Source organism: Leptopilina boulardi, unplaced genomic scaffold, assembly GCF_019393585.1.
Source record: "Leptopilina boulardi isolate dan_hultmark-lab unplaced genomic scaffold, ZJU_Lbou_2.1 LbouV2_212, whole genome shotgun sequence".
Taxonomy (NCBI): domain Eukaryota; kingdom Metazoa; phylum Arthropoda; class Insecta; order Hymenoptera; family Figitidae; genus Leptopilina; species Leptopilina boulardi.
This window is the reverse complement of record NW_026137766.1, coordinates 308,305-326,163: the sequence shown is the minus strand read 5'-3', so window position 1 is coordinate 326,163 and position 17,859 is coordinate 308,305. Positions and strand designations below refer to the sequence as shown.

General features: G+C 30.9%; 1 protein-coding gene and 1 long non-coding RNA gene across 11 annotated transcripts in view; one reads left to right on the top strand and one right to left on the bottom strand.

Moving 5' to 3' along the window:
* Positions 1-9,955, top strand: part of LOC127278865 (PDZ and LIM domain protein Zasp) — a 120,372-nt gene extending 110,417 nt beyond the window's left edge. For all 10 annotated transcript variants that reach the window (XM_051300785.1, XM_051300789.1, XM_051300788.1 and 7 more), the window contains 3 exons: positions 7,680-7,800; positions 8,263-8,378; positions 8,751-9,955. In XM_051300785.1, coding sequence (XP_051156742.1) covers positions 7,680-7,800; positions 8,263-8,378; positions 8,751-8,828 — 315 coding nt within the window. In that variant the 3' untranslated portion in view covers positions 8,829-9,955. The remainder of the gene's footprint in view (positions 1-7,679; positions 7,801-8,262; positions 8,379-8,750) is intronic.
* LOC127278866 (uncharacterized) overlaps positions 1-11,318 on the bottom strand; it is a 63,397-nt gene extending 52,079 nt beyond the window's left edge. The window contains exon 1 of the long non-coding RNA XR_007842557.1: positions 10,268-11,318. This is a non-coding gene — a long non-coding RNA (uncharacterized LOC127278866). The remainder of the gene's footprint in view (positions 1-10,267) is intronic.
* Between the last annotated feature and the right edge of the window lie 6,541 nt (positions 11,319-17,859).

Here is a 17,859-nt window from a genome sequence, read left to right as displayed (position 1 = left end):
GATAATCTAAAATTTCCAGTATAAACATATGAATCGTGTAAAAACTCAATATTAATCAATATAAAAAAATACTAAATCTTATACAATTGAAGTCACTCCACATGCAGGACAAAAGCAAGATCAGTATATAAATATATAAAATTCATTAGCAGTTTCGTGATATAATAATTTTGAGGGTTGGAACTTATCTTTATTATTTTGTTTAAATTTGTGCGAGAACTAGCTGATTGAACTTCCTGATATATATCTTGGAGAATGTCAATTTATATTGGACACAGCCAAGCGTTGTTACTCTTATAATCAAGGATGTCGTATAAATATGTGACGCTCCACGAGAAAAGGGACCTATCGGGACAAAAAATTAATTTCCAATTTTATATGCGAATCGATAGAATTTAAGTTGCTCTTTCATATAGAAATGTCAAAAATAATATTTTTCTAATTACTTTTTTTGTAATAAAACTTTAAACATGACCATGTTAATCGCGTTCCAGCACGAACTACGGAAACCATCCACACCACTACTACTAGTATACTTGTTGTATCCGTGAGACGTAGGAACGATGTAGTAGTAAGGTAGTGGGGATGATTTTCGTTGGCGCGTCTCAGCTAATCAGAACGTTCGACTTTAAACGCCTTTCCTGTATAATTCTGTTTCCTCTTACTACTATATATGCACAGCATCTCGTCTTATACTTTTTATTTGAGCGAAGCTCCACACAAGAACCGAAACTATATTATAAAAAATTATTTATCTTTTACTTAATGTTCACAACTTTACAATATCTTTAAACACACTTACCTCACACTAGGTTACGGTGCTCTTTCTCCAACCACTCTCACGAAAGTGATTACGCGTCACAATAGCTTCACAGAAAAAACCTAGTCTCATTTTTGTTGCAAATCAAAATGAGCCAATGCTAAACGACATAGACAGAGGCGCCACCAACCTGGTTCACTTTTGTTGCACATCAAAATGAGTCGCCTAGGCGGCTCATTCTGAGTTCAGTTTTTTTCTGTGTTGTCTTACGTCGATTTCAATTCAGCTTCACGAATCTACCCGAATATTGTCTATCTCTATACTCTCTCATACTATGATTCGTTACAATCGTATTTTATTTTCTGTGTTGTCTTACGTCGATTTCAATTCAGCTTCACGAATCTACCCGAATATTGTCTATCTCTATACTCTCTCATACTATGATTCGTTACAATCGTATTTTCATTTCAGTAAAGGTAAAAATAAAAGTGAAAATCAAAGTCAAGATAAAGACGAAAGTAAAAGTCATAATGAAAGTTAATGTTGATGTGAAAGTCAAAAGGATATTTCATAATTGCATCCTAGAGATTTTCAGCAGACTGCAAACAATAAAAATAAACCATCGAAAACAGAGAAAATACATGGGGTGCTATGAAGAATTTACAGAGTCACGTACACATTAGTTCAAAACAGACCGCTGGTAGCGCTGTTTTAATTGTTTAAATCGCCAATATCATAAGTGTCATTTTGTTTATTTATTTTGGTATCGGAACTGACGTCAATTCTGAAGTCCGATTTAAAATTTTTTTCTATTTTTATATATTTGAAAGAAAGATAAAATAATAATATTGAATAAATTAAGAAAATTAACTTTTTTGTAAATTTAAAAATCATTTTTTTAATCCAAAATTTTAATTTCAAAAATGACATATTTTATATTTAATAAGTAATTTTTTTATAATGCCTTGCGTCAAAAATTCGACTAAATCACTGTCTATATTAAGCACTAGTACTTAAAAGGAGGGGAAATTGTACTTTTACACACACTTTCTCCTTCTACTACAGCAATTTAGTCCAGATTTGACGCAAAATGTTATAAAAAATTATGTATGGGGCATGGGAGCAAATAGGGGAATCTCGACTCGAGTGATTGTCACACTCACTTCGCTAGTGTGTCAAACTCCCACGAGTCTCGATTCCCCTACTTTTGCGCACTTGCCACATAAATAACTATTTTTATATAAACTTTTTACAGTACTGGAAGAGTCTGTGAAGCCATGAAGACTCAGGCCAGTCTGACTAGCCGGTCATATAGATAGGTCAATAGCGATACACTTCGGTATTATTATGGCATTTCAGTTGTAGATTAGCCTCTTGCTTTGTTTAAAACACAATAGTTACAAGTTTTTAACCCCTTGACAGTCTTGAATACATATACGGCAAACAATGGAGGCAAACAATATGAAAATAATTATATGATTCTCTTGATACTTACTACTTAAAGGTTTTCGAGGTCGCTGATTAAGAATCTGGTGTCAGATTTTCATAATTTAAAGTGGCGGATCTAATATGACGCAGTTTTTAAAACTTATCTAATTCCTTTAAATTCGTTACTCGGCACGCACACACGGAGAAACTGTGTGTATCACTTTTTGTTAAACTCATATGTATTTTTAGTAAATTGACTACTAAAGTGGGGAAAAAACGGGAAAAAGACGAAATTTCTTATTTAATAGAAGTCTCTTTAACAATATATGACTTCTTTTTTTCAATATTTAGTAGTCAAGTTAAGAAAAATTCGACGTGGACAGTGTCATAACTAAAAAGGGTTAGATGAAGCACCGACTTAATCGCAACAATTATTAATTAACTTTTAATTGAATCATAAATAATATTAATGAGGCTTTAGTTTAGGTTATTTTTCTTTTTCTGTGTTTAAAATTTCACAATCCGGTTAAATTATACATCGAAAATACTGTTTTTATGAAGTTAGGGGCGCTTCAAACATACTGTACTCTCCTGAGCACATGTGAGCTTGTCTATGAAACCCCCCAAAAAAATATATCATGTCATGTACATCTCTTATCCAAGCATATAATTCTTTTAATTATTGAGAATCGGTTTCAAATGAACACTATTTTTGTTTTTTCTTTTTTTGTAAAGTTGAAGTGTATTTGTGTTAGGTGCGATACAATACTTATACGACAAAGTTATTAATCAAGACAAGACAGCGGAAACACCAAGGCGAAGGAACAAGTTCTCATCAGATCACGGAAGTTAAGCAACGTTGGACGCGGTTAGTACTTGGATGGGTGACTGCTTGAATTGACATTCGACGATATGTTTTTTCGTGAAATTTAATTTTCGATCAAATGCCAAATTTTAGTAGTCAGACTAAGAAAAATTGATATCGTTGCAGTTTTTCCCCACTTTAGTAGTCAATTTACTTAAAATACATAGTGAGTTTAAGAAAAAGTAATACTCAAAGTTTCTCCGTGCAGTGTCTTATTTTTGCATTTTCATTTTCAAAACCTAATTTCTCTTGAAGAAATTGACCAAATAGAATAAACCTTGGAGCAAAATAAAGCCTCGAATAAAGCTAAATAAATGTAGAATGCATGAAAACTATAGAGAATCCTTGATTTACTTTTTTAAGCTCCTGCGAGTTGAGTGTAGTTAACATTTTTTATGAAAAAATGACAAAATGGAGTATAAAAACCTGTAAACCATGGTAAAACTTAAAAAAAACTTTTTTGTAAGCATGTGGGATCATTGAATATAAAAATAAAGTTCAAGTCTTGAAATTCAAAATTGCATATTCATTTTTTTTTGTTTTTTTGTTCAAAGTGCAGTATTCTAATGTTCTCGAGGTCGCTAAATCCAAATATGCTGGTAAAATTTAAAAATTCAAAATAACAAACATAATATGGCAGAAAAAAAATTTTAAAAAACCTTAGATTTTAACAAGACTTGGTACTTTAACGTTTTTGAGGTCGCTCAATCCAAGTATAATGGTAAAATTTAAAAATTCAAAATGACTGACCCAATATGGCATACAAAAAATTTTTTAAAATGCTTAGATTAAACATGACTTAGTACTTAAACGTATCGAGGTCGCTGAATTCAAATATGATGATAAAATTAAAAAATTCAAAAAGGCAGACTCAGTATGGCGGACAAAATTTTTTTAAAATGCTTAGATTTCAACAAAACGTAATAGTTTATTGTTTTTCTGGTCAAAAAACTCAAATATGATGTTTCAATTGAAAAATTTTTTTAAGGGGGAGGGGTATGGTATTTAATTTTTTTTTTGAATTTTATTATTTTTTAAATTGAATGTATAATAATTCAAGAATATTGTGTGAAAATTTCAAGACGATCGGAGCAAAATTGACGAAGTTATGAGCATTTGAGCATGGGCGGGCTGTGTTTTAGTATATTTTTAATTAAGTTTATGTTTAACCTTTTGCGGACATTTCTGAATATTTTCTGATTTCGTTGATGTGTACGTATAAGTTTTGGGGTCGCTGATTACGAATCTGAAGTCAGATTTCAAAAATAGTCAAAATTTAAAATTACGTTTTTCTCGAAATGACATTTTTGAAGTCCGTGTTCACGATATCTCAAAATCTAGTGAACCAATCGTTTTGAAATTTGGATTAGTAATTCTTGACTTACTTCCCGGGTAACTACGAGAGCTTTTTTCAATAATTATTAATTAAACAGAAAGAATAGATCTATTTTTTTAACGAAAACATCTCCTTTAACAAAAATTCTTTTTTTTATTTAGATGATTCTGTTGCGAGTTACGTTGAACACCGTAAATCCATTCTTTACGAGGCGCTTGAACAGATTTACTGCCACTCGTTCAATTTGCTATATTTTTCAATGAGAATTTATGAAAATATACTTCAAATATTAATATGTGGAAATTAAGTTAATAAAGTAACACACTTTATATCACCGAAAAAATTATTAAAAAAGTGCCTTTTTACACCAAATTAACCATACCCCTCTTAAATTGCACATATAAAGTAATAGAGAATCTAACACAATTTGTTTTGAAATTTATTTCAACGATTAGAATAACTGGATATTAGTAGAACTAAACAATTGTTCACTTCTTCTTAATCTTCCGTTAAATATCTATCACTTAGAGAACTTGTGTCCCTTTCGTAGGTATCTTCAACTGTAATATGTTTTAAAATATATTACATTTATACTCAAATTTATTCAAATTTGAAATATGTAACTTACATAAATTCTTCAGAATTAAACGTAGAAATATTTTATTAACTTCGAATTTGACTATTGAGTATAAAATATGTAATAATGTCCAGTTGTTCTAATCGTTGAAATATATTTTTAAACAAATTATGTTAGATGCTCTATTATTTTTACATGACTACATGAGCATTTAAAAATTTTTTTTGTCCGCCATATTGGGTCCTTCATTTTGAATTTTTAAATTTTATTATTATATTTGGATTTAGCGACCTCGAGAACGTAAAAGTACCAAGTCTTGTTGAAATCTAAGCATTTTTAAAATTTTTTGTCCGCCATATTAGGTTTGTTATTTTTAAATTTTACCAGCATATTTGGATTCAGCGACACCGAAACCATTAGAATACTGCACTTTGAACAAATCAGAAAGTTTTTCAAAATTTTGGTAATTTAGTCCGCCATGATCCTACATGCTTACATAAAAGTTGTTTTTTTAAGTTTCACCATGGTTTACAGGTTTTTATACTCCATTTTGTCATTTTTTCATAAAAAATGCTAACTATACTCAACTCGCAGGAGCTTAAAAAAGTAAATCAAGGATTCTCTATAGTTTTCATGCATTCTACATTTATTTAGCTTTATTCGAGGCTTTATTTTGCTCCAAGGTTTATTCTATTTGGTCAATTTCTTCAAGAGAAATTAGGTTTTGAAAATGAAAATGCAAAAATAACACAGTCTGCCACGGTTCGCCGAAAAGATATTTTGTAAAAATTTTCAAGTCCCTCCGATTTTCATTTTATAAATGGTAGTTCGAGGTGCCAGGAAGTCAGTCCAAAAGTTTTTAAAATCGAAAACAAATGCTCCACCCCTTAAAACAGCATAAAACCAATAAAAATTTTAAAATCAGGTCTTACGTGAAGAGAAAATAGCTTGTACTTATATCTACTTATATTACAAAAAGATATCGCCGCCGCCGCCGCCGCTGTTCAAAGACTCTGAATATAGCCGCAAGTCAAGAGAAGGGGGGTAGAAGAGAAGGGAGGGGACTTGCAGCTATATTCAGAGTCTTGAAACGATATTAACCTCTAAATTTAGGGTGGAGGAATGGGGGTTGGCGCGCGAAGCCGCTGCCGCCGCTGTTCCAAGACTCTGCATATAGCCGCAAGTCAAGAGAAGGGGGGTAAAAGAAAAGGGCGGGGGGACTTACGACTATATTCAGAGTCTTGAAACGATCTTAACCTTTAAATTTGGGGTGGGGGAGGGAAAGAGAGGAGGGGGGATGGGGGTTGGCGCGCGAAGCGCGCAGGGGGCATAGCCCCCTAGTATATATATATAGATAGGTACCTCTGATTTATTTTTTTAAATGGTTCTTCAGGGTACCAAGAAGTTATTGTAATAGTTTTTGAAATCAAAAACTCATGCCCCCCGCGAAAAGTATACCAGCAGTAATTGTCGGTACGCCTGACGTGCGAGGAGTGAAAATTTGGTGTTGGCTTTAAAGAAATAAATTTTATGTTAGAAAAAAGTAAGAGACTTGTAACATAAATGGTTTTGACTGTAGGCCGAATTTCGAGATTTCTCACATATTGCTCCAAAGATTAACTAAAATGCAATGTTTTTGCTGTACATTGTAAAAATATTTGACCAATAGCTAAGCAGCTCATTTGAAATTTTTGGGGACAATATTCTGGACATATTAAACTATTTTTTAAGCTAAAAAAAAGAAAATCGATTTTTCAAAAGTTGAAACCCACCTAATCCCTTAAGAGATATCCAACCGACCTGAGACTTTTGAGTTTTGATACACCCGTATGTATATTTGACTAAATGACAAAAATTAAAATCTACATAACTTTTTATAAAAAAACTATGTAAATAATTTTCAAAACTGTGCTTTAAAGCTAAAAAGTATTACTTTACGTTGCAATTTGGGAAAATGAAAAAAAAAATTTGTAAGCTATTTAAACTAAGATTACAAAAAATCCTGACATGAAAGGCTTATGATGATAGGATTTGCTTAATTTATTAAATATTATTATTTTTATCATCCTTTGAAATAAATAATATTAAAATAGTTGTAAAATTTTAAATCTGGCATTGGATCCGAGGCCGGTTTCGATACCAAAATATTACATCTTTTAGATTAAGAAAATCCTAGAAGCAAAATATGCCATCGAGAGCTTTTTGAAAAAATTGATTTTAAAATATGTTTTTCATGAAAAAAATTGATTTTGAAATTTGTTTTTAATGAAAAAAAATTTTTTAAACTAAATTTTGTTTACGATTATTATTCTCAGTAAAATACATTGCAAACAAATAAATGTATTTTACTGAGAATCATAATCATAAATAAAATTTAGTATAAAAATTTTTTTCAAGAGAAACAAATTTCAAAATCACTTTTTTCAAAAATTTCTCTGTAGCAGATTTTGATTCTATGATTTTCTTAATCTAAAAGCATAATACTTCCAAAATCCACAAGAAAATCTGAAGTGTTATGACTTTTGGTTTAATTTTTTTTGGGCGTACCGTGCTGGGTCTTGCAGAAAGAAAGCTCTCCAATTAAAAAACTATATTATTAAGGGACATATTTCAGAAGGTCTTATAAAAATGTTACATTTGTTTTTTATTGTCTGTTTAATTTATAAATGAGTTTTGACAAATATTTTTTATAAAACTATTATTTTTCATCTAGGATTGTTTGAACGCAGTTGGAAAGCATTTTCATCCTGAATGTTTCAATTGTTCTCATTGCGGCAAGTTGTTTGGAAACAGTCCCTTCTTTTTGGAAGAAGGTTTACCGTACTGTGAAAACGGTAAGATTTTTACAACTAATAACAAAAAATTGACATTCTGTGAATAACTTTAGTCTCAAAAGTTTAAAACATCAAATTCAAATGTAGTGAATAATTTCTAAATTCATTGAATTTTTTTAAAAGGAGATCTTTACTCGGGGATGTTCGTGGTTGCTGATTAAAAATATGAATTCTTATCCTACGAAAGTAACTAAAACCCCCGAGAAATAAGTTTCAAGCGAATTTGAAGAATTAAAAAAAAAATGTCCGACATATTTGATCCACCAGTACGAATTTTAAAAATCTAACTTCAGAATTAAAATCAACGACTCCAAAAACTCCTAAGCAATGAAAACAACATTTTGTCAATTGTTTCGCGTTATACAGTTATTCACAGAAAGTTTTTATATAGTTTTTCATCTATATTTAATTCTCGATCGCGTGATAAATTTATCAATGTATATGTTTTTCATTTTGTTTTAGACTGGAATAATCTGTTCACTACGAAATGTTACGCCTGTGGATTTCCAGTAGAAGCAGGTGATCGCTGGGTCGAAGCTCTTAACAATAATTATCATAGTCAGTGCTTCAACTGCACGGTAATTATTTAATAATAAATTATACTATTCGAAGTTTTGAAACTTTGTTGTCGAAAAACATTATTTAAGTTTTATAAAAATAATAATACTTTAAGTGGAGTGAATCAATTTAAATGCATGAAAGAATGATAATGAAAAGAATAATTAAAATTATTTTAAGAAAAAAAAGAAAAGAATATTTCATTATTAACTTCAACAAAAATAAAGTTTCTTGTAGTCTTCTATTATTGAAAATTAATACAGTTTTGCATTTTAAATACGTACATTATTATTTCTTACCATAATTTTGACTCACCTAAATATATCCAGTAGAAAAAATATTATTTAAACTTTTATCAATACAGTATTAACTAAACTCAAATTTTTTTCTAGATGTGCAAGAAAAATCTCGAGGGCCAGAGCTTTTACGCGAAAGGTGGACGTCCATTTTGTAAAAATCACGCACGCTAATATCTATAGTCATTGCATTCTAATATTAACGAAACCAAAAATACAAAACAAAAAAATTAAATAAAAATTAACAGTAAAAGTGTTAAATAATTATAACAATCAGATACAATTTTTAAGGGTAAATATTTTTAGAAGGTTCGGATAACAATAATAATAACAACATTAATAATATGAAAATAATATCAATTACAATATTGATTGATTGTCTTTTGAATACTTCGTACCCTCTATTGTAAAGAAAATTCTATATTAACCAACACAGAGAACATTTATGTTATAACTATTGGCTAAATTGGTATGTAAAAAATCATCTTGTTTACTATTATATGTAAATATAATATGAGGACTGTGAAATTATCAGGGGTTATCGTTATGCACATTAGCCTTAAATTATTAGTAAAGTTTCTCTAATTATTAATATTATGTCGACCAAAAAACGATAACTTTTGTTCTTCCATGGAAATCTAAGCAGATCAGTAAAATATTGTATATTTTTCTAAGATATTTGAGCATAATTACGTCAATAATAATAATCCATATCAATTACATACCAATATACTGAATAATCAAATTAATATCCGTATTAATTCGATTAACGCCAAAATATTGATTAATTGATATTAACGACCGATTTTACATAAATTGTGGACTGCATATTTTGTTAGGTAAGGTTACCGAAATTTGTGCCATCGTCAAGCTGATGCCAAAGCACACAGTCATGATAAAAAAGAAGCTTTGGCACAGTTTTGCCAGTAGGAAAGATTCTGTAAAATTATACTTATCTCAGAAAATTACAGCTGCGTCAATTATATACAATAAATAATAATAATATTAATACAAAATTATATTAAAAATAATAAATTGATATCAGTGAAAATAATATACTGAGAGACATAAATAGACGTCAATTGAATGTGAGTGTGAATAAATGACAGGGATATGTGATACTATATGTACAAGATAATATTTATCAATAAGATTCAAAACTTGCTTCTATAGAGAAAATATTAGATATATTGACACGGACCGACAAAACGTGAGAACAGATTTATAACAATTAATAAGTCTCACTGTATCAGCGTGTCTTCTATTTTGTTGCTATTAAAATAAAAAGAATTGAACAAGAAGTACCTTTTTTATATTTTGAATTACCATCTACCATATAGTAAAGCAGTTATAATGTCATATTAAAATCACAAATAAATAAAAATGATGTTCGAGATTATTAATAATAACTTTATTTAACGAATGTACGTGCTAATATATTTTACACAATGAAACATCAGTTTACAGCACAGTCTTTTAAAAAACAATTTTCTGTTAACATGGCAACGATTGACAGTGAACTGAGATTTATATATAAATGTTGTAGTTTTCAGAACTGAAAGTTTTTTAAAAAAAATGTAATTTCTTAGTTTTCGTAGTAATTTAACAAATACCTTTAATGCATCAAGATGATGCGAGATGAAGTAAAAACAAAGTGTGAAACGTTTTTCTTGGTTAATAATTACTTATATTTTCTTGTGTAAATTACATTGCTTTTGATTCAATAGCTATAGCAAGACTGACCCTTCTTTCCAAATTTGCGCACCTTACACACACTTCTAAGACACGCACAAGCTTACAAAGATAACACGCATTCTCTCACAGTACTCTCACAGCAAAGCACATATAGTATCAATCATGCCGCCCACCTTGAAAGACCAGTCGAATAAAAAGAGATAAAGTTTTTCAATAAAATTTTCTCAATTAAATTATCACATTGTTAAATAATTAAAATTTAATTTGTCGATGATTTTTTAAGATCAGAATATAATTCAAATGTCCAAAGGAAGAATACAAACTCTCGGTAATGATCTTTTTAACACTCCTGCATTCGTCTTTACACTTACAACCCTTATCAATCCATCCACTCCGGGATGCAATTCGCATATCCCACCTAACTGCCACCGAAGTGGAGGTACATTATCACTTTTTATGACAACCAATTGTCCAATTTTTAACATACTATCATCAGTTTTTGATCTCCACTTCGATCGAGCCTGCAATTGTGTTACATATTCAGAAGCCCATCTTTTCCAAAAAGATTGGTGCATCTGAGAAATCAATTAAAATCTGTTTGTACGGTTTCTCGGCACATCCAGTACATCTTCCTCCAGGACTGAATTTAATGCAGTCCCTATCAGAAAATGTCCTGGTGTGAGCGCACTCAAGTCAGCAAGGTCAGCTGTTATCGGACATAACGGTCGCGAGTTTAATGTCGCCTCAACTTGGACAATTATTGTATACAATTCTTCGAACGTCAAGAATGCATCTTTAATGACAGCCTTCAAATGCGTTTTTGCTGATTTGACGGTAGCCTCCCACAATCATCCCATATGAGGTGATTGAGGAGGGATGAATTTCTACGAGTTTTTTAACGCGAATTCCAATATTTTTGATTTAGTCTCAGATTGTGACAATGAGTATACGATCTGTTTTAGTTCGTTATCCGCCCAACAAAATATTTTCCATTATCTGACGATATACTAATGCATTTACCCCGTCGAGCAATGAATCTTTTTAAACAATTTAAAAAAGAATCAGTTGTCAAATCCGAGGCCAACTCAAAATGAACAGCTTTTACAGCTATACAAACAAAAACACATAGATACGCCTTTCCTGTTTTATTTCTCGACAATTTAATATTAAACGGCCCGGCATAGTCCAACCCGGTATGAGCAAAGGCTCGAGATGGCATTACACGTATGTCTGGAAGATCACCCATTAATTGATTTAAACTAACCGGACGAAGTCGAAAGCACAATAAACACTGCCCCAATACATGTCGAATAGCGCTTCTCGCACTCAAAATCCAACATTCTTCTCGTAGTGTCGCTAATAACAAAGAAGTCCCTGCGTGAAGATTTCTATAGTGACAGTCACGTATGATCAAGTCAGTCAGTGTATGATTTTTTGACAAGATAATTGGGAATCTTTTATGGTATGAAATTGGAGCTTGGGAAAGACGTCCCCCCACCCTCAATAATCCCTCATCGTCAAGGAATGGATTTAACGATGACAATCTTTCAATTGGTTTTTTGTTATGAAGATGATGAATCTCTCGTCCAAATTCTTCTTTTTGATGTAGTTTTAAAATTGCCAGTGTTGACTTTGATAATTCCTTCTATGTGATTTGTTCTGATTCTCGAGTTGTTCCATGTGACTTGTTTAGAGCATTTGTTTTAAAGCGCAAGCAATATGCGATCACTCTTCTTAATTTATTCGAACATGAGAATTTTTTTAGAATGGAAGAATCCTCTTCTACTGCGGTGAATGTGAGAGATAATTTCTTCATTTCAGGTACGTCAATCAGTGTCGCGTCAGTGCTGGGCCAACTGTCTTCATCTTGCTCCAACCAAGAAGGTCCATTCCACCACAATCTTGAATCCTTTAATTCCGACAAACTAGACCCTCGAGACAAAATATCCGCTGGATTGGTTTTTGTTGGAACATGATTCCAATCACTAATTTTCGTCGTTCTTTGGATTTCTGCTGCCCCATTGCTGACGAATGTTTGCCACCTTGAAACATCTCCTCTGATCCAGGCTAGAACAAACATGGAGTCGGTGCAAAAGAATGTGTCAAATTTCAGTGTGAGTGCTTTCTTTACCTTGCAAACCAGTGAAGACAACAATACCGCCCCACAAAGCTCCAACCTCGGAAGACTGATCGTTTTCAAAGGAGCAACTCTTGATCGAGCACAGAGCAAGCTAACCTGAATTCTTCTCTCGCAATCATGAGAACGGATGTATATGCAGGCTCCATAAGCCTTCTCTGAAGCGTCACTGAAACCATGCAACTGTATCCCCCGTGAATTTGGTATGACTGCATGTCGAGGAATACTGATGTCTCCTATTATTTTCAATTGATCACAATGCGATTTCTATTTATTTTGAAGATCTGTTGGTATTGGACTATCCTAATTGAGATTTAGTTTCCTTAAGAGTTGAAGTAATATTTTTAGTTTGACTATGAAGGGTCCAATCAATCCTAAGGGATCATTAATTTTAGAAATCACTGCCAAAACAACACGTTTTGTCACGGCTCCACCAGTAATTTCATACGACGTTCGAAACTTCAATACATCCTCACTTGGCTGCCATAACAACCCTAGAGTTTTAATTTCGGTAATCTCATGATCAAGATTTTGATCATCTATGTTCTTAACGTTTGAGTGAATCTTGCGCACTACAAATCCTGCCGACTGTAAGATGCTCATTGTATAATTCTTGATCTGGTGAATCTCCTCTGGTGTTTCCTTGCTCGTCAATAGATCATCGACGTAAAAATCATTCCTTATCACATGAGCTGCCACTGGATGAGTTTCTTGATGATCATTTGCCAATTGAGATAAGCAACGAGTGGCTAGATAGGGAGATGATGCAAGTCCATATGTGACCGTGTTGAGCTGATATGTTGAAATGTACTTATCGGGATCATCACGCCACAAGATGAAATCAGGATCAGCCAGCTGGATATGTGAAGGAATAGAAAGGTCGTTTACATCTATTTGTGTTGTAGGGATATAATGAGATATGTTCTGTGTGATAAAAAAATCAGCTGTGGCTTTATATGAATTTTGCGTTGATGCAACTGTCGTTTTTGCGTAAGTCGTGATTTGAGTCTGGATTAAGTTAAGTCCTGAAATAGTATGATTCAAATGAAATTCTTTTAAACCCAGTTTTATTCGCAATTGATTTGTCATAACATTTGGCATTGATCCGCTATCAAGTAATGCTCGTGCTTTTATAAATTTTCCGTGTTTATTTTGTATAAGCACTATGGCGGTTGAGAATAATTTTTTAGTCGAATGTGTAATTATGTGTAAACATTGAAACAGATCTCGTTGCGTGTTGACTCGCGTTATTCGTTTGATTAGGAATATTTTGTTCAATATTTTTTGTTAAGTGTAAAAGCGAATGATGTTTCCCACTACAGTGCTTACACAATCGCGATTATCATATATTTAATCTAATTTATTTAAATAAAAATGTGAACAAAAAAAATTATGTTTAATATACAAATATAATTATGTGAAAATTAGTTGTCAAGAAAATTTCCTGAAATAATTTTTAGGTTAAGGACGTTTATCCATGGAAATGCAGACCTCTAGAAAGAATAATTAATTAAAATTTAAATAATTAAAATAACATTATTAATTCTACTTTCTGAAAGATAAGATAATAATTTTCAAGAAAAAAATTTGTAAACATGTAAAATTTATTTGCTTATACATTTTTGATTGTATAAAATTTTTTTGTTATATGACTTCTACAGAATTTTTTAAAAATAATTTGATTTCAATGTAATATGGATTATTTTCTTCAGAAAATGATTCTCTACAACTTCACCGTTGGTATTTTTAAACAAGCAAGCCGTTTGGCAAATACAGCTACTTGTTTAAAAAATGTGTAGATTTTACAAAATATGTAGCTAACCTTTTTGAAATTGACTTACATATTGCTTTACTAGAAAAACTCAAAATTCCTGAAAAAAGCTCAAAATTCTTTTTTATCTTAACTTTAACCATTTTTTAGACAACCATCTCAAATTTTGTACATATCTTCCTATATTACAAAAAGATATCGCCGCCGCTGTTTCAAGAATTCTTGACCTAGGAGGGGGGAGTCCCCCCTCCTAAATTTTGAGGTTATGTTCGTTTCAAGGCTCTGAATTTAGCCGCAAGTCCCCCTCCCTCCTCTCATTTCCCCTTCTCCGCCAAAAATGACCTAAATTTTGAGGTTATGATTGTTTTAAGACTCTAAATAAAGCAGTAAGTCCTTCCTCCTTCCCTCATCTCTCTCTGTATTTCCCGCCAAAAATGCCATAAATTTTAAGGTTATGTAAATTTCAAGACTTTCAATATAGCCGCAAGTGAAGGTGGAGTTTCCGCCAAAAATGACTTGAATTTAAAGGTTAATGGAAAATTTAAAAAAAAATGATTAAAATAGGGGGGTTGGCGCGCGAAGCGCGCAGGGGGGCGTAGCCCTTCTAGTATATGTATATATATATATATATATTTACAAGCAACTTGAAAGAAAATTATAGGAAATTATTTTTTTTAAATATATATAAACATTTAAATAATCGTGAACGGAACCCTAGGTAAGCGAGTGTATAACACGCACTTGACCAATGTTTTATGTTATTTATCGTTTTTCGATTTTTCTCTAGAAATAATCACTTTTGGTAAAAAGTTTAAACAACATAAAATGTGTGTTTTTTAAACATACAACTTAAGGCTAAAACAATTTTCGAAATTTTTCCTTTTTACGAGTTAATTGCAAAAAACCATGATTTTATGTTGTTTTTTATGGTTTTCACCATAATAATCAAATTTTCGACAATTTTCACTATCATTTTAGTAATTAGCGCACCAGTAATTAACGACCCCAAAAACCCTCGACTAATGAGCTTTGAGAGAATTCGATTAATGTTTAATTGTTTTCATCCGCCATTATAGATCCAGCTTTTGGAATTTTGAAAATCTATTATTATATTCGTAATCAACGACCCCAATAACCACCGGGTAATGAGCTTTGAGAGAATTCGACTATTGATTAATTGTTTCATTTTGAAAATCTGTTATTATATTCGTAATCAGCGAATCCAAAAACCCCCGAGTATCGAGCTTTCAGAAAAATTCGATTAGGGTTTAATTTTTTTGATCCGCCTTTTCGAATTTTGGAAATCTGATATCACATTTGTAATTATCGACCCCGGAAAACTCCCAATTAACATTTTTTATGAATGTTCAATAAGTTTTTAGCATTTTTGCTTCCTCGTGGAGGAAGCTTTGTAGTCCTCTCGTTTATAAAAATTTTCAAAGTGTCAAAAACAAATTTTTTTCTATATAGAAACATGATATATGAGATCCTGATCAATTGTCCGGATGTATGTATGTGTGTGTGGATCCCTTTTTTATTTAGACTATAACTTTTACAGGTTTTAATGGATTTAGATAAAATTTGGAAAGCTCATTTATCATATTAATATCTCAAATCTGACCAAAGGATTTTAAAAAATACCCAAAAAAAATTTTATCGTTTTTTTTCCAAAATTTTTTTTAATCAAAAATTTTTTTAAATAGTTAAATTTAAGGTTATATATAATAAAATTGTAATCCTTACGTCAAGACAAATCGATTGGTATATATAAAGTATAGTTTCAATTTAAATTAAAAGAATTAATGAAAGTTAAAAAATCAAAAATTCACATTTTGGCAATAAAATTTTGTGAGTTTATAAATTGAACTTTATATATGAAATAATTGTATTCCTTGCATGAAAACGAATCGATTGGTATATATAAAGTATACAGTTAAGGTAAATTTAATAAATTAATGAAAGTTAAAAAAAAATTCCCATTTTAGCTGAAAAATTTTGTATTTATTTAAATTCAAGTTTAAATATAAAATAATTGTGTTCCTTGCATTGAAACAAACCGATATAATTGTAAATAATTATAAATTATATATTATTTTTCATTAATTTTTAGAAATTTCAGATAGAATGGGAATTTTTGATTTTTTAACTTCCATTAATTTTTTAAATTTAACTCAAATGGATACTCAAATGTTTATATTATTATATTATTAATGAATGTTTATTTTAATGTTAATGCTTTCTCCACGAGGAAGCAAATTTTTTTGCTGATCGTAAAGAGGAAGCAAAATGTTTATGTAATGAACATCTGAATTTACATCTTGTTTTTATTTGTGTCTAGATGCATTATCGACTTTCAGTGGGTTAAATATTTTTCTTGTCAAAGTCTTAATTATTGTTTACTGTGCTGCCATCTAGTGTTTACGGGTTTAACCTGTAACTTGCTGTCGATATACGTTGTCCAATACACACAAAAAGTACACTTTAAACACATTAATTTTCACTATTTATTACCCTTTCAAATGCTTTAAAATAATAAATTAATACTTTTTCACTGTTTTTCTATTATTAAAAAATCATTTCTAAAACATTTTTCATTGAATTATATAAAAATTTGACAGATTACCCTAATATAACAGTGCTCCATATTTTATCTTTTATTTCACTTATTTCGTATTAAATTGATACAAATAAGGTCTTAAATTACTCATGAACACTTTTTCTACTAATCCAAATAAATACTTTATCATATTTTATTGTTTAAATAACATTTTTAGTGACCGTTGTGTTCCCAACGGTGTTTCAACGCTATTCCGTTTAAAACGCGTTGGGCCCATCCTCTAGGGGATAAAACCGTTTTTTTCGACATTTTTGATTTTTCCTTGACAACGCTATGTACATCGATCCGAATCAAGTTCGTTATATTTTTTTGTAATCTACACGTAAAAATACGTCAAAATAGAACAATTTTTTTTCTATTTATAAATGTTATATATGAGTCCCTGATCAATTGACCGGAAGTATGTGTGTGGATCCCTGTTTTGTATGAACACGATAACTTGAATACGTTTTAAAATTTGGGGAAAATTTGGTAGGCTATTTACATTTTAGCTAAGAACTTTTGTCATATTTAAATTCAATTAATGTGTAATAAAATTCAATTCCTTAGATCGAAAGGAATTAACTAATATATTTAAATTATAGAGGAGACTGGGGCAAAGCGGCCATGTTAACAGTTGTAAGGCTCTAGTAACTAAAGGAACTAATGAAAAACCTTTTATAATAGCTTGTTGGAAAGGTCATCTAATTGCGCAACTTTTTCCTAGATATACATGTATCTTAAAATGTATTGTTTAGCTGCTGAATCAATTTTAAAAAAATTTCCAAACTGGCCGGTTTGCCCCACCTCTGAGGTAATCCGGCCAGTTTATTTTTGTTTGTTTGTTTAGAAAATTAATTGTAAGGAAAACGTCACTAAAAATAAAAAATCAATAAACAATCTTCCCATTAAGGAAAATAATAAGATAGGATTAAATTTCAATTAAAGAAACATCTTATTTATTATAAAACAAATATTTTCAACTAATTGTTGTCCTTCACGAAGA